The sequence below is a fragment of the Pleurodeles waltl genome, chromosome 3_2 (genome assembly GCF_031143425.1).
Source record: "Pleurodeles waltl isolate 20211129_DDA chromosome 3_2, aPleWal1.hap1.20221129, whole genome shotgun sequence".
Lineage (NCBI taxonomy): Eukaryota > Metazoa > Chordata > Amphibia > Caudata > Salamandridae > Pleurodeles > Pleurodeles waltl.
Window position 1 is genome coordinate 25183505 of NC_090441.1, and position 19023 is coordinate 25202527.

Here is a 19023-nt window from a genome sequence, read left to right on the forward strand (position 1 = left end):
TCAGTTTTAGACGGCTGAGCCTCATCCAATCTGCGACGTCCTTCATGCCGTCTTGTAGGTTGGTCTTAGCGCTGGCGGGGTCCTTGGTGAGGGAAAGTATAAGTTGAGTGTCGTCGGCGTAGGAGGTGATGATGATGATGTGCTTGCGTACGATGTCGGCGAGGGGGCTCATGTAGACATTGAAGAGTGTCGGGCTGAGCGAGGAGCCTTGAGGGAAGCCGCAGATGATCTCAGTGGGGTCTGAGCGAAAAGGTGGGAGGTAGACTCTTTGAGTGCGGTTGGAGAGGAAGGAGGCGATCCAGGGTTTAGGAAGGGCGTGAGCACAATCGATCAGGCATTTACGTTTAATCTTCTTTGTTGGAAACATCTGTCATTAACCAAGAGCCATTTATACGTGGCCTTCATTGACCTAAAAGCAGCGTTTGATATGGTCCCAAGGGATCTATTGTGGAACGTCCTTGAGACCTACAAACTCGATAGAGAGATGTTAAAATTGATCAGGTGTCTCCATGAGAGCACTTGTGCCCAGGTACGCTGGTCCCATGGTGGCGACTTGACAGAAGCCATACCTATTGACAGGGGGGTTAGACAGGGGTGTGTTCTGGCCCCCACACTGTTCAATCTTTATATCAATGGTGCGGTCGACCAGCTGATGCACTGCAATCATGACGCCCCAAAGTTAGCAGGAACCCCTGTTCCTATTTTAATGTTTGCAGATGACACCTTATTGATCTCACGAACCCCAATGGGCCTTCAAAATGAACTTGATGCCTTTTCTAAATTTTGCATCAAGGGGGGCCTAGAGAAAAATTATTCTAAGACTAAATTTATTATTTTCAATCCTCACAAGTTTTTTAGGGGGAAAATGACTTTGGTAGGCCAACCGATAGAGAGAGTCAGTCAGTTTGATTATTTGGGGATCAGGATATCGGACGACCAACGGTGGACGGCACAGATAGAGAAGAGTGTGTCCACTCTTTGACAGAGGTCAGCCGTGATAGCGAGAAAAATTGCTAACTCCACAGAGGGAGAGATTTCCCCCGCCATCACGGTATACAAGGCAGCGGCTGTGGCTGCCTCAATTTACAGGGCTGAATTATGGGGGCATAGCAACTCTAGTTCCCTGACGACGGTGGAAAATCGCTTTATGCGTAATTTTCTACATCTACCGATAAGTTCTCCACTCTTACCCCTCAGATTTGATCTAGCCCTAAATGAGATCCACAGTGAGGCTGCCCTAAGACCCCTTATGTATTGGGTCCGCCTTTGGACATCCGAATACCTGTCCCCCTATCAGACAGCAGTTGCCGAGCTCCTAGCGGATCGTGACATGTTAAAAATTCCCTGATTTAAACACATTAGAGACACGTGCCAACTCATCAAAGTGGATGAGGAGTGGAGAGACCCCTACAACCTAACAAAGGAAGCAAAGGCACGAATAAGGCAGTGTTACTGGGAGTATATTTTGATCCAACTTTGGTCCAAAAAGGACCATAGTAGTAGGACGTTACTGTTTTTGGACCACAAATGCAGCCCCAAGTTTGAGGCTTATATGGACAATATCAATCCCCCCTACGTTAAAAGCCTTTTTATTAAATTTAGGTTAGGAACATTGACCCTTAACACATTCTCTGCAAGATGGTGCAAGGAGGTCCACAAACCGAGTTTCTGCCACTTCTGTCCCGAGCAACCAGAGACATTGGTCCATTTTATGTTTTTTTGTCCTAGATATTCGGTGCCCAGGAAGAAGTGGATAATCCCTTTATGCAGACTAATGGGGATAAGGGAGTATAACACATCCTTGCGAATTCTTGCAAGCGACACAAGTGACAAGGTTGTCTTTGCCGTTGCCAGGTACCTACAAAACGTGTGGGCCATAAGAACCAGAGGAAACGTCGCTGACCGATTAGATTAGCCATAATTATCCTAGGCCACAACCGATCATTGTGACCATGGAATCACGAAGATTTGCCTGTTAAAGAAAAAAGGAATTTTGATATTAAGTTTGTATTATTGTTACAAATAGGTGTATTAACAGCCCATTTTAGCTTAGACTATTGTAAGAAGAATCAGATTACTATATGGAGCCTAGTCTAGCCTGGCCCTTAGGATTTTACAATTTAGATATTTGCTTTGAACTATTTTAAGAATTGAATTTTAATATTTTTACCTATTAGAATACTTGCTTCCTTTTAATGTTTCATGTGGAGTTTGTATTTTTTCACTAATTTATAACTGTATTCTACGGTCATTGTTGTTAGTTACTGGATACTTTTATGGCTTTTAGCCGGAATAAAGTTATTTATTGATTGATTGTCATTGTAAAAAAATGAAGTGAGCGACGAAAAACACAAACTTCACATTTTATATTCTAGGGCAGATGCATGCAGAAAAGAGCTTAGTGCAGAATACATAAGAACATTCATGCAAGATCAATGGAAAGAAAAAAAAAAATAGAAATACATGGAAAATAAATGTACAATCCGAAACATGTTTTTATTTTCCAAGACTGCATTTACCTTGTCAAGCATTTTACATCTTCATCTGCTGCTTGGTTAGATGTTCCCATGACCCAATCAGTCAAGTACTCCACCATCTTGTTCCTTTTGTGCAAAGATATTTCAGTTAAGAAATGATCTATACATCAAATCTAAAAATAATGCTTTAAAAGTTTAGTTAATCAAGTGATCTGGGTAGTCATAATCATTCATATATATCAGGCTGTTGGCAACAAATCTTCTTTCTTCCCTTCCATGATCTTAACATTCTAACAGAAAGACTATAAAGATAACTTCCTAACTACACTTTAAAATAATTAACTGCACGTTGAAAAGCACTGTTTGACAGCGATTTCAATATTTTAAAAAAACTTGCTGAAGCTCTTGCAGAACTGATGGGCAATTGCATGAGGCATTTATGGACAAGTTACTAACCTTCAGTAAAGCCTTATCTGGTAGAGAGTATGCCTAGCTGCAAATTCCTTACCTGTGAATTCTCCCCAGGCATCAGCCTGTAGCTGGATGTTTTTTCATGAGCAGTACCACTGCCCGCCGGTAGGTGGTGACGATTGGCTCAGTGTTCCTCATCAGCGTCCTCAGTGCTGAAAATGATGTTGCAGTACCTATACAGACATCATTCAGGCACTCCGACGTCAGTTTCTTTTCACAACTTTCCACACCAGAAGACAAAGCCACGAAGAAAACAGACCATTGCTGTGTCAAAACTAGGGCCCTGAAAGCGAAGTCCCTGCTCCTAGACATCTGTTCGCAGAGTTGGGAGGATGGTTGGTTAGGTAAGAAATCTGCAGCAAGATATAGACCCTCATTCTGCCGCCTGCTAAACTCATTTCGCCTTCAGACCGCCTGTGTGGCCTGAACCCCACCGTCCCCATTAAGAGTTCACAGCAGGGCTGGCAGGCGGAAACGACGGTTAACAGGGCCTTAACATTGACACCGGCTCCTAATGGAGCTGGCGCCAATGTAGCGATGTGGCCGGTGCAGCAGCACCCGTCGTGCATTCCACTGACCATAGTCTCTACCAGATAAGGTATTGCAGAAGTTAAATAACTTTTCCGTCTGATAGAGACTTCTAGCTGCAGATTTCTTACCTGTGAATAAAACCCAAGCAATACCATCCCCAGAGGTGGGCCTGCAAACCAATTTCAAACAAGGAAATCCTGCAAGCTCGAAAGGGCAAAGTGCCTATCCCTAGTGACCTGACTGTCCAGGCAGTAGTGTTTGGTAAACGTGTGCAGAAATGCCCAAGTTGCTGCCTGGCAGATGTCCAGGGCCAGAACTCTGTATGCTAATGTAGTGGTCGCAGCTTTAGCTCTGGTGAAATGAGAATGCAAGCCTTCAGGAGGTTGCTTTTTGGCCAGTGAATAGCAGATCTTGATGCAGAGCACAACCCAATGAGAGATGGTTTGTTTCTGCAGCCCGACCTTTCTGTGCATCCACATACCCCATGAAGAGCTGGTCGTCCACCAGGAACTCATGGGTATGATCAAGGTAGCACACCAATGCTCTTTTTGGGTCCAGGCAGTGGAGTCTCTCCTCTTCCTTAGGAGGATGTGGGGTGCAAAAAAGTAGGCAGGGTGAATGATTGGCCTACATGAAAAGGTGTGACTACTTTTGGCAGCAGAGAGGCCCTTGAGCGAAGCACTACTTCGTCAGGATATATAGAGGTACGGCGGCTTAGATGATAAGGCCTGCAACTCACTCACTCTGTTAGCAGATGTAATTGCCACAAGGAAGACTGATTTCAATGTGAGAAGCCTGAGGTGATAATTGTGAAGGGGTTTGAAAGGAGTGCACATCAAAAACGTCAGAACCAAATTAAGATCCTACTGGGGCATAAATAATGGGGAAGGAGGGAATAGACGAGTAAGACCTTTGAGAAACCTGCGTACAATAAGAGACCTAAACAAGGATGGTAGATCAGGCAGCTGCAAGGAAGGAGAAATGGCAGATAAATTTCCCTTAAGAGTGACCAAAGCAGAGCCCTGCAGGGCAAGGGAAAGAATGAAAAGTAAAACCTCAGAGAGAGCGGCAGAAAGGGGATCAACAGACATGTCTGTGCACCATTCCACACTTTTCTTCTAACAACAGGTGTATACCCTTTTGGTGGAGGGATGCCTGGATGCAAAGATTACATTACAGACTTCAGGAGGAAGGTCAAAAGCTGTCAACTGCCGCCACTCAAGTTCCAAGCAAGAAGGTGGAGAGTGGACAGGCTGTGCAGAAGAACCCTCCCTGGCTGCTGCAACAGAAGATCTTCCCGAAGGGGCAGTCAGATCAGTGAACATGGTCAGCAGCTCGGGATACCAGACTCTCCGTGCCCAGTTTAGAGCCACAAGGATTACTTGGGCCTGGCCATTCCTGATCTTCTTGAGAACTGGCCAGGTGTAGAACCACCACAGATATGCCCTGTTGTTCCAGCCATGTCCAGAGGAGTAGAACCTCTTGCCATAGGGTCCATTACAACACCCCGCCCAGTTTGTTGCAGTACCTCATGCAGTGGTGTTCTCCGTAAACACCTGCACTTGCCTTCTCTTGATGGAAGGATGAAAGGCTTGCAATGTCAGTTGATCGTCCAGGACTCTAGCAGACTCATGTGGAGTCCAGATTTCGCTGGAGACCAGAGTCTTATGATCTACACCTCTCCGAGATAGCAGCCCCATCCCAGGAGTGACGCATCTGTCATTGTCAGATATCGTTGGGGCAGGGAGAGGGATCTGCATCTGGCAATCATATTTCGTCACCCACCACTGCAGATCTTTAGCAGTCCCCTCCAAGATCTGGACCATGGTGGTGAAATTCCCCTGAAACAGCAGGTCCCACTACAGAGCTTGCATGTGTCACTGGCAGAATGCAAGAAGCCATGAGTTCCAACAGCCTCAGAGTCAGTCTCACTGAAATCCAGGATAGAGGCTAAAACATTGGTATCATAGCCTGAATATCCTGGACTCGCTGCTCAGGAGGATAAGCCCGAACTTGCACAGTGTCCAGAACAGCTCTGATGAAAAGGAGCGTACGAGAGGGAGTCAGGTGTGTCTTGGGCAGATTTATAGTGAACCCCAGAGAATGCAGGAGGCTTGTTGTAGTCTGGAGATGGGAGATGACAGCCTGGGGAAAGCCTGCCTTCAACAGTCAGTCGTCGAGATAGAGGAAGACTGACACCCCTGACCCCCACAGATGAACTGCAACCACCGACATTACCTTGGTCAACACCCGAAGGATGCTGGTAAGGATAAATGGAAGCAGGGTGAACTGAAAGTGCTCAAGCCTACTATGAACCGCAGGTCATGTCTGAGGGTAAGCAGGACAGGGATGAGGAAATAACCGCCCTGCAAATCCAACACTAGCATCCAGTCTCCTGGGCCCAGCGCAGGTAAGACCTGAGCCAGTGTGAGCATTTTGTATTTCTCCTTCTTGAGAAAGAGATTGAGGGGTTGTAGGTCTAAAATAGGGCAAAGACACTTATTCATTTTGTGAACCAGAAATTAGACAGAATAATAACCAAAGCCTACTTCTGGCATCAGAAACCCTCCCTATGGCTTCCTTTGCCAAAAACGACTGCAGCAACTTCCTTGTAGAGAAGGGATAGATTATCCTAGGTTATCTGGTCATGAGATGGTGGCATGGAAGGAGGGGCAGTAGCGAGGAGGAGGGAGTAGCCTAGTCGGCCAATCTGACAAAACCCACCTATCTAATGTTATGGACTGACAGTGGGGCAGTTGATGGTGATCCCTGTAGCCCACTGGGTGCCCATGGTGGCAAAGAGGCAGACTAGGAGGGTTTAGATGATGCTGTTGAGGGGAGGGGGGGTAAGGAAGGGACCTGGCCATAGCCTGAAGCTTAAAGCGTTGAACTCAATGGGGACCCCTCTGACTCCGTGGGGCCTGAAGGAGCAACAATGGGTTCATACAGCCCAAAAACTGAGGCACATGGCTGTCTAGAACTCCTTCAGTTGGGCAGGGGGCACTGGAGGAACCTGGCTCTCTATATAGTGCACTAAAATGAAGTACACTGTGCAAAGAATCCAGTGGATCCTCAACAGGTATTGCAGAGGCAAAAGTATATATGCCTAATGCTTTATTTGTGGTAGTTTAGGTGAGAAGTTAGGCTTATCAGAGGGTAGTGCTAAGCATTTGTTGTACACAGCGGCAATAAATGAGGCACACAATCAAAGAATAAATCTGAAACCAATTCAGAAAAATAGCATTTCTTTTTATATATGTTTCAAACCCAAGAACTTCGCAATCAGGTAAGTAGACTTTTATTATCCTACAGAAGAAAATAATGTTCAACAACCACAGAGTTATCAATGACTTTCGAAGCCAATCTCAGGTAGTTAAGGTAAGTACTGGGCACTGATCAAAACTACATCAACAGGTGGCACGGGGCAGCCAGGTGCAAAGTGCAGTAAGGCGTCTGGTGCCCTATGGTTTCATCCTTGTGAACGCAGGCTGCAGGCTCTGGCTAGGAAGCCTGTCAGGTACAACAAGCAGGTAGTTAGTAGACCTAGGGTGCTCAGGGACATAGGTGCACTTATAGTCCTCTTCTGTGCCCAAGGGTGGCAGATGCAGGGGTGTCTTTAGGCATCAGGTTTTCACGCCTGGGAGTGCTTGCGGTCAGGGAGTCCTGTGTGGCGAAGCTGCAGGCATCGCCAGGAAGTCCAACAGGGTGGACCTAGGGTGGACACAAGCTCTTAGGAGCAGGGAGACATTGGTGGCATGGATGACCTCAGCTGGGGTCCGGTATCATGGGTGCAGTGGTTACTGGAGCTGTCAGATTTTCTCTCTCCACAAGCCTGTGGGAGAGAGGGCCTGCGTGCAGAGATTGCAGGCATCACAGGAGATTCTAAGATGGGTGAGAACACACTGGACTCGTTCTATGGGCAGCTGGGGACCAACACTGGCACGGTTGGTTGGCTTCACCTCGGGTTGTGGACTTCGGTTGCAGTGGTCACTTATGGTGTCGGGTGTCCGTGGTCCAGCAGATGCAGAGTATTTTCATTGGAGTTTCTTCTTGCAGAGCAAGTCCGCTGCCCACAGGAGACTTGACTATTGAAGGCTGGATGAGTTGGCTTGTTGTGCAGGATTCTTCGAGGTCACTAGGCAGGCCGCAGAGGCTGGGTTCAGGTCAGCTGCCGCTTCTTTTTCTCTTCTGCGGGTGCAACTCCTCTTTGTCTGGGTCTTCTTAGGTTGTCAAATCTGAGTTCTAGGGTTCAGGGGTGCCACTTAAATAGTCAATTTAGAGATGTTAGAGGGAGTGCCAGGCGGTAACCAATGGGCTGACCACCTTTAGGGTGACTACACCCTTCTCATGACCACTTCCGCTGGGAAGCGGGCATAATCCTAACTGAAGTGGCACACAAGGGGGAATGGAGCAAACCAAATACTAAGGAAGTGGTATAAGAATGGAGTTGCCCAACCAAGGTAGGTGTGTTAGAATCCCAGGGGCTGGGGGAGTAGAAAATTACCAGAGGTAAGTATTAGAAATGCCACAGGTGCAGAGTTGTTATCGAGCCAGGTGTCCCATAGGATAACACTTATCTGTTGCAGTTGATTTTTATGGATTCAGGACCCTTCAGAGTGAACACTGAGGAAATCAGTTGGTACAGGGAAGGTTGGAGAGTTCCCCCACTCAGGATACCCAGAAGACCAGAGTACCTACACCAGGGAGCCCAGGTACATAGAGATGAATTGGCGTCAGAAATCCTGTCTGGAGTCAATGGAAGCCTCGGTTGTCCAGCTGCTGTCGCAAACTGTGGACCAGGCTGGTGGAGCCAGAAGGTGGTTTCTGGACAAGAAGAACCTGAAAAAGACAGGGAAAGTGTCCAGACCACTTGGAGATGTCCAGACAGTGCAGGTAGGCAATGCTCACCATCTTGGAGGTGAAGTTCCTGCAGGAAAGCGAGAGATGAAGTCCAGCTGCGAAGAACAGAGGGATCCAGGAGATCCTTGTAGTTGCCCATGAGCTGTCTCACGTCGCTCCACGGACTGCAGGAGGATCAGTGGCCAGCAGGGCCACCAAGAAGCCTTGGCAAATGCAAACAGCAGTTGCAAGGACGTTTGCAGATTCTGGAGGACCAGCAAGGTCAAGGACTGGACCCTTGAAGGGAAGTCAGGACAGACTTTCAGCAGGAAGTAAAGCCAGCTGGAGTCAGAGTAGCCCCCACGAGTACCCCAATGGCAGCAGGCACAGGGAGACACAGAGAGGCCTCAGCGGCACAACAAAACAGGATGCCCATGTCGCAGGAGTTGCAGAATGGAAGATGATCTTGGATTTGCAGAGTGCTGGAGGCTGGGGCTTCTTGGAGCTCAAAGATCTTCTTGGAGGAAGTCTCGACAAGCCTTGGCAAGAGCAACAGTAGCCGTGCACAGGGCTTCTGTTAGAGTGGCTGCAGTAAGGGTCCATCATCTCCCAAGTTGGTCAGAAAGCAAGCTAGCCCCAGAGAGGACCAAAGAACCACCACCTGTGACTAGAGCCTTTATGTTGTCCGTGGGACAGCAGGCTCCACCAGCTAGTTGTCATTGTCTTGCAGGGGAGTGACTCCTTCATTCCAAGGGAGATTCCTTCTTGCTTCTTGGATGCAGGCAGAGTCCTTGTGACCCTGGAGGATGCACAACCACAGATAATGCAGAAATCTTGCAGGAGCTAGAGAAACAATGTTTTAGTGGGAGCCCTCCCAACTGGATACAGTCTTGTTTCAGGTCCAAAAGCAGACCAGCAGCGTTTCCAGAGGCCAGGAGCAGAAGACGTCTTGCAGAGAGTTCCTTGAAGAGTCTTGCTCGACAAATCTGAGGACCCACCCTCAGGGCAGCCGTTAAGTAACCCTAAAAGGAGGTTGATCATTCTCTGTAGTGACCCACCTATCAGAGGGGGTCAGGAATGTCATCTACCTGGACTAACCAGTCAGATGCTCCCAGGAGCCTCTGCCCATGCTCATCTTGTTTCCAAGATGGCACTATCAACCGGCCACTGTGCAGAGCTCTGGGCACCTCCCTAGGGGGAAGAGCTGGCTGGGGGGGAGGGGGTTGGGGGGGTGAGTCACTCCCCTGTCCTTTCTGTGGTTTCGTGCCAGAGCAGGAACCTGGGCTCCTGAACTGGTGCAAACTGGATTATGCAAGGAGGGCACCAAATGTGCCCTTCAAAGCAGACTGGTGGCGCACAGAGGCCATCCCACCCCAGCCCAGAGAGACTAATTTTAAAGTGAGCGGTGGTCATACCTCTCCCTTGCAGGAAATCCTTTGTCCTGCCTTCCCCTGCTTGAGCCAGGCTCGCCAGCAGGAAGGGATAACAGTGTCTGGGATCAGCAGCACCATGGGTTGACAGCCAGACCCCATAAGGCTGCACAGGCAGAACTGGGAGATCCTCTAAGGAACACCCAGAGTACATGGGATCATGCAACAAGTACTCAAATTGGTGTAGTTGCATGATTCCACATGGTTGATACCAAACATGCCTATGTTCAGAGAAGCCATTATATAGTTGGACCACTCATACTGACCGTGTCCACTACATACCTTAAGATGGCTTTCCCGCACTTACAAAACCCAGGGAATGCAGTCTAGGGTTTGTAGGGGTAGAGGTTCCCTCACACTTAGGGACATGCACCCTGCCTTTGGGCTGAGGGCCCTACCAGAGGGGTGACTTACAGTATCTAAGTGCAGTGACCATGATATAAGACCAACCTTATATCCGAGGTGAACAGTGCATGCACCATTTCACGCAGGCTGCAATGGCAGGTCTGCAGACACCGTTTGCATGGGCTCCTATGGGTGCCATAAATCCATGCTGCAGTCCATAGGAGACCCCTGGTGTACCAATGCCCTAGATACCCACGTACCATATAACAGGGACTTATATGGGTGTACCAGATTGCCAATTGTGTGGCGTAAAGGTTTAGCAGCAAAATTTAGAGGAGAGAGCACGGACACTGGGGTCCTGATTAGCAGGATCCCAGTGCACTACAGTCTAAACACATTGACACCAGGCATGTCAGAAAGATGCTACTTTCCTACATCCACCATTTGGAGAGACCTAGGTTGCATTACAAATGTGGGAAGGCCATTGAAGCTCCCTGCCCTGGAATGTCCATCCTGCCTCAAGAGGAAGTCACACCTCTGCCCAGTGCAGGCTTTGGACTCAGGCCCTCAAGAGCGCTGGCTCTCACCTTGGGGGAGCAGAAACATGTCTGTGGTGACTCAACTTGTCAGGACCAGTCAGTGAACACACTAGTTGTTGGTAGGCTGTCAGGGGGCACCTCTAAGGTGCCCTCTGTGTGCATTTTATTTATAAATCCAACAAAGGGAGGTGACAGGTCGTATTTTCAATTCAACCTGCAAGAAAAAACATGCGGCTTGCAATGGCAGCACTTGTGTGAGTTTGGTGGGGGATCTGTGGGCGTGGCACAACTGGTGCTGCAGCCCTCAGACATGTTCCTTAGTACCCCAGGCTCAGGGATACCATTTACTAGGAAACTTATAGTGATCGCTAAAGAGTTAGCCAGCTGTGCAAAACAACTGTGCAGTTTTGAGTAAAGAGATCTGGCACTGGGAACCCAGTGCACTAACAGTAAAAGGCACATCAGAACCCAGGGAAAAAGTGGGGGCTAACCATACAAAAAGGGTGCTTTCCTACACTGGCACCCAAAATGTTGGGGAGGTGCGGAGCATGCCCGGGCTCCGATGAATGGGGCCTAGAATGCTGACGCCCCCTCGTTCCTGCCAGCCAATGGATAAGGAAAAGTCGAAGACCGCTTCAACATCTTGCTCTTCTTCTTGTGCCTTGACTTACCTGATCACCCCGAGAACTTGGGAGTGGGACGGGACCTTCCCCTCGAGCTGCGTGGAGTCGCCTGCCGGGCCCCCATCAGCTTTAGAGACTGCTCCCTCAAATCCTATAGATGCATGGCACTGGGAGCACGACTTTGGGTCATGTTCGCATTCCAAACGCCATAAAAAAGATCCATCACTGATATTGCCTGATGACAATCTGCAGGGCTTAAAAACCGTCTTGATTGATGACATCCTCAATGAACCACGACGTAAACTTAAAAAATATTCGACAAAAAGTCAAAAAAGTTCTGTCAGCTCTTCACTTGCATCAGCGCTGACTGGCGCAGAAATAAAATAATTGATGTTGCCATGTCTGGATGGCACCTATATAGATACTGCAACGTCATTTCTGATGCAGACGCCGACGATGACGGATGTGGAGCGGAACGACGCCACCTACGGGCACACAGGGGTGTTGGTAGAAAACAGTTCTGGTTGGAGAATCCCAACATTTTTTCCTTGGGTTTTGATGTAACTTTGACTGAAGTGCACGGGGGTTCCCGTTAACCAGGTCCCCAGTGCCAGTGTTCCTTCCTCAAAACAAGACACTTGATCACCAAGTGGCCAGGCCATTTAGCACCTCTGTGAGTCCCTAGTAAACAGTGCCTATGGTACCTACAGCAGGGGTACTAAAAAGGAACTCCCAAGAGCTAAAGCACAGTTTGTGGGAATATCTGCATGAGCAAATATGTCCCTACTATGTCCTTGTCGATTCTGAGATATAGTAAGTGACCAGCGAAGCAGTTTTAAATATATGTGCTGGACACAGGTCAATATGAGTTCCCCAGCTACATGATGGCTTCACTGAAACTAGAGATGTTTCATATCAAACATCTCGTATTAATAAGCCCTCATTGATTCCAGTGATGGATTTATTAATACATGTACCCAGAGGGCACCTTAGGTGCCCCTGAAAACCTACAACTGCTGGTGGGCTTACTGACTAGATTCCACCAGTCTGCCACCATCAGATAAGTTTCTGACCTCTCCAATAGTGAAAGCCTTTGCTCTCAGGTGGTCAGGAACAAAGCCTGCTCTGGCAGGGGTGTTAACCACCCCTCACAAAAGGATAATCTGCAAATCTGCATTCCAAGGCAGGGGAGCTTCAAAAAAGCCCACCACCCTTGGTATTTAGATCTGGCTTTCCTCAGAAGAGAGGTGCCAACCCGCCCGCCCCATGGCCCATTTGGCACTTGGATAGGTAGGAAAATTAGCTATGCAGGAGGCGTGTTGCATATGCAGGCTGGACACACCTCTAGGGTGACCAGGCTGAAATGAAAACAGCCCTAGGAATTCCACCATCATGTGTGTGGTGGAATTAGGAATTCTGGAACAGGGTGATGCCCACTCTCTCCAAGGAAGTGGTCATCTAGAGGGGGTAGTGATCGTAGGGATAAGTAACCCACTGGCTACTACCCTTCACTCCCCTTAACATCCCCAACTTGAATATTTACGGGACCTCTGCTACCAGGTGCTCAGGTTTGCTACACTACAGAAGAAGGACCCAAAGGGCTGCAAAAAACAAGAACTGAGGAGCAGCAAATGACTTGTCCCCAATCTCGCTGGCCTGCCTGCGGTCCTCGCCCATTGTGCCAAAGATTCCTCGTCCTGCAGCTGTTCTTCTTCCCAAGCCTGGAAGGACTGCCAGCACTTTGAGAAGTAACCAGGATCTCCCAAGGAGTAGCGGAGCTGCCTGCCTGAATCCACCAAAGAAAACTCACTTAGGGCTACGGACTGCCACAACCCGACACGGACAGCACTACTGCACCTGTGCCCCCTAGCCAGAGGTGAAATGGGCCAATGGTGTCAGCATGGTCCCCAGGCCCACCCGAGCCAAAGCCCACCTTGGGTTTGCCAACAGTGAACTTCCCAATGCCACCTGCAGCCTCTTTCTGCAGGCCCCTTCCAAATGAGAGTATCCCTTGCCTCGGAACTTGAAGCCAAAAGACACCGCTGCCCCACAGCCCGAGAAGTGGACCATTGGTGTCCCTAGGTGCCAGAGGATCTCAAGGGTTGAGCCCCCCTGTGGGTTCCCCTGGACTGGCCCTCCAGTCCCTGCTTGCAGCCTCTTTCTGACCGCACCATCTCCACTGAAGTGAATGGGACAGGGACACCCAACAGACCTCCGCACCCAGTCGCCCCACAGCCCCCTCAGGGTGAACTGTTGGTGTGGCCTTGGACCGTGCCTCATACTCACTTCAAGTCCAGAAGAACAGTCCTGTAAGTTGTTGTTAAGTATCCCTATGAAGTGCCTGCTTCGTACCTGTTGGTGCTGCCTTTGACCCTGCCCCATACTTACCTTAACTCCAGAAGATGGGTCTAGTAAGTTGCTGCTAAGTACCCATATGCAGTATGTTTTTCTCCCCATACGATAACATTACCCATCCAAAAATTGGACTGTCAACTTTTGAAAACTGTAAAAATTCTTAACTCGAAAAGTACTCACCTAATTTCAATGATCTTGGTACCAACATTTATATAGAAGAACATGTTTTTTTTTTTGTTTTTTTTTCAAACGGTGTCGGAATTTGTTTAGTGAGTGCGTGTCTCACTTACTGACTGAGTGTACAATACATGCTTAGAATTACCATCTGATATGCCTAACTGCTCGCCCACTCTACCACAAAAGTGAGCATTTGGGGTGTTAATGTTGCCTCTGTGATTCCTCTGGGCTTTGCTTGGACTCTTTACACAGCGTACCTCATTTTGGTTCACTATATAGTCAGCTTCCTACAGTATTGCTCTCGAACAATCTCATGGATCCAGTCTGACACCTGGGGAGCATTTGTAGATAAGGAATCTGCAGCTAGAAGTCTCTATCAGATAAGGACTATACAATATTTTCCAGAAGAACAAAGTAACCATGAAGACATTTTTGAGCCCTCGGTGACAGAGCATCTGACTGCATGTGTTCAATGCCCCTTACGGCTCCTCCTACATCTCCAAATGCAGAGTCTGTCTTATTCTAACATGTAAAGCAGCAACTTGTCTTAAGGTCACCAAGGGGGTGGCAGGTTGAGTGTTCAAAAAGAAGGGAGAGCAGGGACCAGGACTTTCAAGAATCACTAACATTTGTTCTTATTCTGTCATCTTACCCTTGATTCTTAACAAGTGGCTAGGAAGAAATTAAGATACTGGTGAGCTGGTCACATGAATTACAGTCCCAAACAAAGAGTGATGCCAGTACTTTATAATAAATCTAGCCACTATCGCTGAGCAGACTTAGTAATGTTTGCCAGGAATTACGCATACTGAACCTCTACTCTTATTTTTTTGTGCTCTTCAAATATGGCAAAATCAATACTTAAAAAAAAAATTATATATTGATATCTCCCTTTCTTTATAAGCATGAAATAAAATGAACAGACTCCACTGTTTCTGGCAAACAAAAAGAACATGGTTTAATGGGTACAGTATGAGAACTTCATAGTTCCAGTAAGACAGACTTTGTGCTCTTGCATGAAAAGCTAGAGTGTCTTACGAAAATAAGAAAATCACCCAAATGTGATTGCTCTGTGTCCCCATATTAGCAAGTATGCTCTAAACCAGGATACTATACAGAATACTATACTATACAATACAGTTCCTCAGACAGATGATGATAAACTGGAGGAAAGTCAGAACTCATACTACCCAACGGTGCCAGTGGTAACGTGAACCACCTATCTTGCCTTCCTCTATGTAAGGATGCTGGTTTACTTCTCAACCTTCAGTGACTGATGGACTAAATGGTCAAACAAGCAATTTAAATACAAAGGCTGTTTACCCTTTGTGAATTTGGTGGGAACTGAAAAGTAGCAGTGTCTATTTTCAAAGATAGTTAATTGCTTGTATTTTCATGGCTCAAGTGTGGTTAGTCTGAGACAATCATTACAGAAGTATTGTCCATTACAAGTACTCCAGTGTCATAATGGGTCCCTTTCTAGGTTCTGTCCTATAAAACATAATGTGTCCACAGGTAATCCACTATTTTTTTCTGGAAGAAGCGCCAGGAACTATGTTGCCTTAACCTAGCTGATATTTACTTCAGAGACTCTTATATGTGAGCATATTTCTCTTCTTTTTAGTAGAAGTGGAACATCCAGACGAAGGAAAGTTGGATTTTGATGTACACTGGAACTGCTGACAGAATTAGTGATCTTTGGCGAGAACACCTCACCATGAGACTCCAACTGGTGGCCGTTCGAACTCCATCCACACCCAGCACCCACACCAGGAACTGCGGAATAATAATCGACAACAAACTGGACATCACAGCACAAGTCAATGCCATCACTACATCCTGCTCCAAACCCTGAAGATCCTTAGGACGATCTTCTAATTCCTGAGCAACACTAGAAAAGTAGTCACTCATGCCCTAGTCACCAGTAAGTTGGACTATGTGAACACCCTCTATGCTGGGATCACCAAGCAACTCACTGGAAGACTACAAACCAGAGCTCAGTCAAGCTCATCTTCGACTTCTCACAAAAAAATCACATCACACCACATCTCAGAGAGCTCCACTGGCGCTAGATACACAAATGCACTCATTTCAAACTCCTCATCCACGCATTCACAGCACTACACAACTTAGGGCCCACCTACATGAACAGCCGCATCTCTCTCCACCAACCACCAAGACAACGCTGCTCTACAGGACTCCTATTCACACACATTCCATGCATAAACAGAAATAGATCAGAAGGACGGGCATTCTCTTACATTGCTCCTCAAGTGTGAAACAGCCTCCGACTCCCCATCAGAGCCTTCTCTATTCCTGAATTTTACAACAACTCGAAGACCTGGCTTTTCAATTAACCAACCCACCACAGGCAGGGCTAGGCGCACACACACCTGCTCAGCACCAGGATACCCTTGCGGATAATAGAACATATACCATATCATAACATAACATGAAATCAAAAGAATTCAGAAGTTTTTTTTAAATATACTACTTTTAAATTCCTAACTGGAAAACTGTAAGTTGCTTCCCAAGTCTGTCAAAATCTGTGAGGCCTTTCACTTAGAATGATCATATGAATTTTCATAGTAATTAGTAGCCGTTAGTAACAGATACGAGCCAGGGTCCTGTATAACACTTATTAAAATCCAGATATTTGAACAACAAAATAAAAAATTTAAAAAACGAAATGAGGATTTTCGTACTACTCAACACAAAGACCATATGGCTGAGAAGGCCCATATGGATAGCACCAGAGCAACCATACTTCAGCTGTCAACTATAGTGTGCATTTATGGTTGCTCCATAAAAGCTATTAGGTCGGCACTATGCATTCTGCATATGATTTAAAGTGTTCCTGAGACACAGTGTGCACAGGAGCAGGACAAGTCATCTCAGGAGCCCCCAATCCCATTCTTCTGTGAAACATGTGCTTTACCAAGATTGTTCAGAATGTGCAGTAAGCCATTACCCAGAGCTCTATTTATCAGCCCGGAGATGCATTATAATGACCTCTTTTTCCTTGGAGTTTCACATTTGGAGTTGCCTTCCAACAACACTATATATGTTTTAACATCATTACCAGTGCCCATTCCTTTGCTGACCAACCTTCCATTTCCACCGATTTATTTAAATGCAGTCCTCTCTCCTCTATAAAGTACTAGTTTACAGTAGTTCTTGATTAAATGTCCATAGTGCAGGACCAAAACATTTCAGTAGTTTATGAATATTCAAAGTAGGGAAATCTAGTTCAATCCCACCCAAAGGTCTGAATATTGGACTGCATACTGAGGTATAGATTAAGAACATACTTGAAAACGAATTTAAATTATCAATCTAACCAAACGTGCACTTCTGCATGTACTTCAAATCCATTCTTCTTTCCTCCTCATCTTCACTCTCCTCCGCATTTTCTTTTATTTGAAATAAAACAGTATCTTTTGTTTTTATTAAACTGTCTGGCAGGTTGAATACACGAACAGGACGAGAAGTATATTCTGTACCACAGATCAAATCCCTCAAGCAAAGAGATGTCTCAATCTTATCTCGTTAGCAAGCTGGGCAGTGTTTATGATTAGTGACACCAGTCCCCTAGAGAAGAAGAACATATTCCGCAAGTTGGTACCTTGTCAAATGAGCAACATTTACATAATTCAAAACAAAACACAGACTCACCTAAATTTCATCTCTTGGCAAAATGATAGATCGTCTCGCCTTTCCATCATCACCTCTACCAGTTGGCAGAGTTTTGTTTTTATTTGGATCGCATGCACTAAATTTCCAAGAACACGAACATATCTGTATAGAAAACATTAAACACTATCGGTGTGATACTGAAATAGTAAGCATGTTCTTCTCCAGCAAAAGTAAATGCCTACATCTTTTAAAAAATATTCTTGCCGTTCTTAAATTAAATATAGAATATAGATATTCAATATCACAATGCACTTTTAACAACTGCTCACTCTTATCTATTGCAACCATGAATGCATACAACAGGAAGTACGTATTAGGGCAAAATAAGGTAACAGACTGCCCATGACAATATAATTCCTGCACCATGGTGTACAGTCTTAATATTTATTGTGTTAGCTGTTACTAATGTTAAATAACATACAATAGTTTAAATATTGCAATTTAAAATGTCAAAGTCACCATCTTTGTAGTTCATAAAAATGAGTAGTTAAACCAGATTAAGAAAAGAAACTAAATGCGTACATAGACAAATTAAAATATTAGTCATTATCTCACTACTGCAGACAGAAGGCTTGATCTTACCTGACTAGATTTAACATCATAGTCTCAATGCTGGCTTGTCCCAGATGTTCTGAGCTGCCTTCTGTATGGTTATCAAGCAGGTTCTTCATTATTGCAATCGTTTGCTCAACAAACTGTGTATTGATGTCATTCAACAGAACCTGTGAACAAGCACATTGGCCATGAGCCATTGCAATGCTTAGCTGTTCCTTTTTGGTAATCGAGCAGGGGAACTAAATAAATATCGATTGAGCACATGTTCTTGTATGTTTTACCTAAGGCATAATTGGTTTATACAGTTTAGAATGAATTAATTGAATCGTGCCTATGCAATGTTTAGGGTCAGCTAGAGGAGAAAAAGTATTTCTACAAATGAATTAAGCAAGATGAAGATGTTAAGAAGAATGAAATTAAAAGAAAAAAATGGGTCCATGAGCTAGTTTACAAGCATCCACTGGAAATAAATATTCCAAGGGCGGAGCCCACACCAGCATGATTACTTTGCAAACACTAGTAAAAGATCCTTATATGTAATGGCCAGAAAGAGCAAACCAAGATGGGGAAAAATGATGGCAGCTCCTTCTGTACGACTGAATATCTGGGCAAAAGGAAATCTTCTCTTCTGCTCAGATCCGATAAGCAGCTTGGTATTCAATTAAACATAAGAAATAATCAGTCATACAAACAGATTATGTTTTCGATAATGCAATGATTTTCCAAACTGGACAAACCAATTATTATTATTTTTTTTTGAACAAGCAGAGCTTTACAAAGGCTGATAAAAAGAGAATACTACTAAGAAAATCACAATAGCTTACAAGATGAAAAAAAACAATATTTCCTTTGAATGGCAAGTAAGAGGAATTTTCCAACTGTTTAACAAGGAGTTATTAGAAAAGTAAAAGTGTGACTGAAAAAAGTGTAGTGACTGAAAAAAGTGTGACTGAAAAAAGTGTGACTGAAAAAAGTGTGACTGAAA

At 45.8% G+C, this 19023-nt stretch overlaps 1 protein-coding gene across 8 annotated transcripts in view; it reads right to left on the minus strand.

Annotated features, from left to right (window-relative positions):
* NF1 (neurofibromin 1) overlaps positions 1-19023 on the minus strand; it is a 1379374-nt gene that overhangs the window by 850413 nt on the left and 509938 nt on the right. For all 8 annotated transcript variants that reach the window (XM_069226659.1, XM_069226655.1, XM_069226657.1 and 5 more), the window contains exons 21-23: positions 18066-18205; positions 17463-17585; positions 2520-2603 (exon numbers count right to left, since the gene is read on the minus strand). In XM_069226659.1, coding sequence (XP_069082760.1) covers positions 2520-2603; positions 17463-17585; positions 18066-18205 — 347 coding nt within the window. The remainder of the gene's footprint in view (positions 1-2519; positions 2604-17462; positions 17586-18065; positions 18206-19023) is intronic.